This window comes from Sinocyclocheilus rhinocerous, unplaced genomic scaffold (assembly GCF_001515625.1).
Source record: "Sinocyclocheilus rhinocerous isolate Xijiao unplaced genomic scaffold, SAMN03320098_v1.1 scaffold263, whole genome shotgun sequence".
NCBI classification, from domain to species: domain Eukaryota; kingdom Metazoa; phylum Chordata; class Actinopteri; order Cypriniformes; family Cyprinidae; genus Sinocyclocheilus; species Sinocyclocheilus rhinocerous.
Window position 1 is genome coordinate 4,411 of NW_015645086.1, and position 3,143 is coordinate 7,553.

Genomic DNA, 3,143 nt, shown 5'->3' on the forward strand with positions numbered 1-3,143 from the left:
GGGGTGAACTGTTCCATCAATGAAATCTTGATAGGTGCTTGTTTTGTTATATATGTATAGCCTACATTAGCTATTTGAAATAGTTCACTAAAGGACATGTCAACTCCCCACACATAATCGATCAAAAAGAATGCGTGACTCATTCAGAGATCCGAGGAGGCAGAAAGAGGAGAGCTCGCGGTAGAATGTGACGTCACCAGTCGCACTTCTTTCCTACTTGTTGGGAAAGCGCGAGCTGCGCTACCTGGCGCAAAGAGGACACAGCACACGGAGGAAGAATATCTTACACGGTAAGACCTCGCACCTTTCACCGCTAGCTGTTGCTTCTTTACTTTTAAAAGTAATAGTTGCAGTTTGTAAATGAACAGGCTACCGTTTTAGGCGTGCAGTATTTTATCAATTTATTTTTTGCTGATAGAATAAATTAAACTGTTATATTCTAAGTTGTGTAAACAATGCGCATATGTTCCAAGTTTCTCAGCGTGCATTTGTTTGACTAGTCTGTTTTATGCAGGATTGCCAATGTTTTGTATTACCCTCAGATCTCATGATGTGCAAAGAGACAGATGAAACACATCGACCACCTAAGACTCGTGGAGAGATCTGCGAAAGCGAGAGCGCAGCTTTATAAAGTAAAGCACTTATCCCCGGAGGCTCAGCTGTCACACTATGGAGAACATCACGAGCCCCTTCATCCCAAACCCGACATGCAACTACAGCATGGATTTATACTATCACAGCTCTCCAAACCGTAGCGATCTGAACTGCACGCCGCCGGCTGACTACTTATTTTCCGCAGATCTGTACGTGGTTCTCCCGGTCATTTACTCCGTGATATGTGCCGTAGGTCTGACGGGCAACACGGCGGTCATATATGTGATCCTCAAAGCACCCAAAATGAAGACTGTGACCAATATGTTCATTCTGAACTTGGCGATCGCCGACGACCTCTTCACTTTAGTGCTGCCCATCAACATAGCGGAACATCTGTTACACTACTGGCCGTTCGGTGAGGTGCTGTGCAAAATCATTTTAAGCATCGACCACTACAACATCTTCTCGAGCATCTACTTTCTGACGGTTATGAGTGTGGACCGGTACCTGGTGGTGCTGTCGACCGTGCGCTCCAAGCGCATGCCGTACCGCACATACCGGGCAGCCAAGATAGTGAGTCTGTGCGTTTGGCTGCTGGTGATCTTCATTGTCATGCCGTTCACCGTGTTCGCGGGAGTCTACATCAGTCCCGACGACACCGAGAGAAAAAGCTGTGTCCTAAGTTTCCCCAGTCCTGAAAGTTTATGGTTCAAAACGAGCCGGGTTTACACCCTCATACTGGGCTTTGCCATTCCGGTGTCTACGATTTGCATTCTTTACACCATGATGCTGTACAAATTAAGAAACATGCGCTTGAACACCAACGCCAAAGCGCTGGACAAAGCCAAGAAGAAAGTGACTATCATGGTGTTTATCGTACTGGCCGTGTGCCTGTTCTGCTGGACGCCCTTTCACCTCAGCACCATCGTAGCGCTGACCACAGACCTGCGGACCACACCGCTTCTCATCGGCATCTCGTACTTCATTGCCAGCCTGAGCTACGCCAACTCCTGTCTGAACCCGTTCCTCTACGCATTCCTGGATGACAGCTTCAGAAAAGCCTTCAAGAAGATGTTAGAATGTAGACCTGCTTGAATGTAAAGCACTTTGAAGAAACGAATGACACAGAGAAGTGAATTCAGAAGTGAATTCCAGTTGGATTACATGATTTGAATTGAATTTGAATTGAGGTAGCAAACAGGGTGCAATTAAGGCGTTTAGCTATAGGAATTTGAATTTAATTAGAAATGAAATAATTTTAATAGAATATATATGACTGCAATCAGCCTAGCTTTTAATTGGAAAAGGAAAGTCATGACAAATTGTATTGCTTGACAAAGCCTTGAATGGCAGTTAAAAAGGTAAATATTTTAATATATATTTACATATATTGTATTAAAATATGAAATTTATTTGAAATATTTTAGCACATATTTAAATTATATTATAATTATTTAATTATAAATGAAAAATATTGCCATTCTGATTCAATATCGTGTAGTTTGTCAAATTCAAATTCACACTCATAAACTGAAAGCGTCCCAATTTTAAAGTTATGAATTTTGCCCAACCCTGATTAATATTACAGTTATGATAACTAATTATTGGCAGTGTCTCAAAATGTAGTGAGAAGCCTATGTTGACATATTATTATTAAACTCAGTGTCATTCCATTTCAAATTCCAATTCAATATCCTGTAGTTTGTTGCCAATTAAATTCAAACTCGCACTCAATTTTCTATTTTATGGCTAACCCTGATTAAAATACAGTTATGATCACTGTGTCCACTACTTCAGACTCCCATATCCCTGCATTCCAATAATAAAGGAAAATGTTTTCCTGACACTAAATTCTAATGTGAGAGTTTGTCTCCCTCTTGCGCTCTCTGTGATGAAGTAATGAAGCTGAAATATTTTGAAATGTGCTTCAATACATGTCTGACAGCAGTGCCCTGGAAACTTAGAAAATTACAAAATGTGGTATCATTGCTGACATAGGATGACATCATGTGTTTCTCAAAGAGCAGGGGTTTATATATATTTGTATAGACCTGCTTTTGTCACATGAAACGTCACCACTTCCTGTCCAGCAGCATTATCTTAAAAGCAAATTTGAGACAGTTATTTAAACGTGCTTTCCCTTTCCTTTAAATGAATGCATTTAAATGTAAAAATTTTTGTTTGTGTATATCCAGAGATGTTTGTCATGCAGATTAACACAGTGAAGCATACATGTTACATGGCTTTTTAAATACATGTTGTAAATAAAATGGAATAAATCAATTGTCGTTCATTTAGTCTCATGCAGATGTCAAAAACTAATAGGCCTACTGCCCCGGGACAACAGCAACGGCCCAAAGTTTTAAATTAAGCATCATCTAACTCTCTTTTCTACGTTAGAATATTAGAAACCATTATATATATATATATATATGGATTCTTTGATCAATAGAAGGTTAAAAAGATCTATTTTCTATTTGAAATAGATTTTTTTATAGAAAACATTATAAATGTCTTTACTGTCACTTTTGATCAATTTAATGTGCCTT

General features: G+C 39.5%; 1 protein-coding gene across 2 annotated transcripts; it reads left to right on the top strand.

Annotated features, from left to right (window-relative positions):
• Positions 1–243: 243 nt before the first annotated feature.
• LOC107705671 (neuropeptides B/W receptor type 2-like) lies at positions 244–1,689 on the top strand. Of its 2 annotated transcripts, none has more exons than XM_016509062.1 (2): positions 244–290; positions 515–1,689. In XM_016509062.1, exon 2 carries the CDS (start codon positions 670–672, stop codon positions 1,687–1,689), a length of 1,020 nt encoding a protein of 339 aa, XP_016364548.1. In that variant the 5' UTR covers positions 244–290; positions 515–669. The 2 variants fall into 2 exon arrangements, with proteins under 2 accessions (XP_016364548.1, XP_016364547.1); XM_016509061.1 differs by having other exon boundaries at positions 250–290; positions 543–1,689.
• The last annotated feature ends 1,454 nt before the right edge of the window (positions 1,690–3,143 follow it).

What these genes read in the sequence shown, in the direction of transcription:
- LOC107705671 (XM_016509062.1), top strand. Translation starts at nt 670, where the DNA reads ATGGAGAACATCACGAGCCCCTTCATCCCAAACCCGACATGCAACTAC.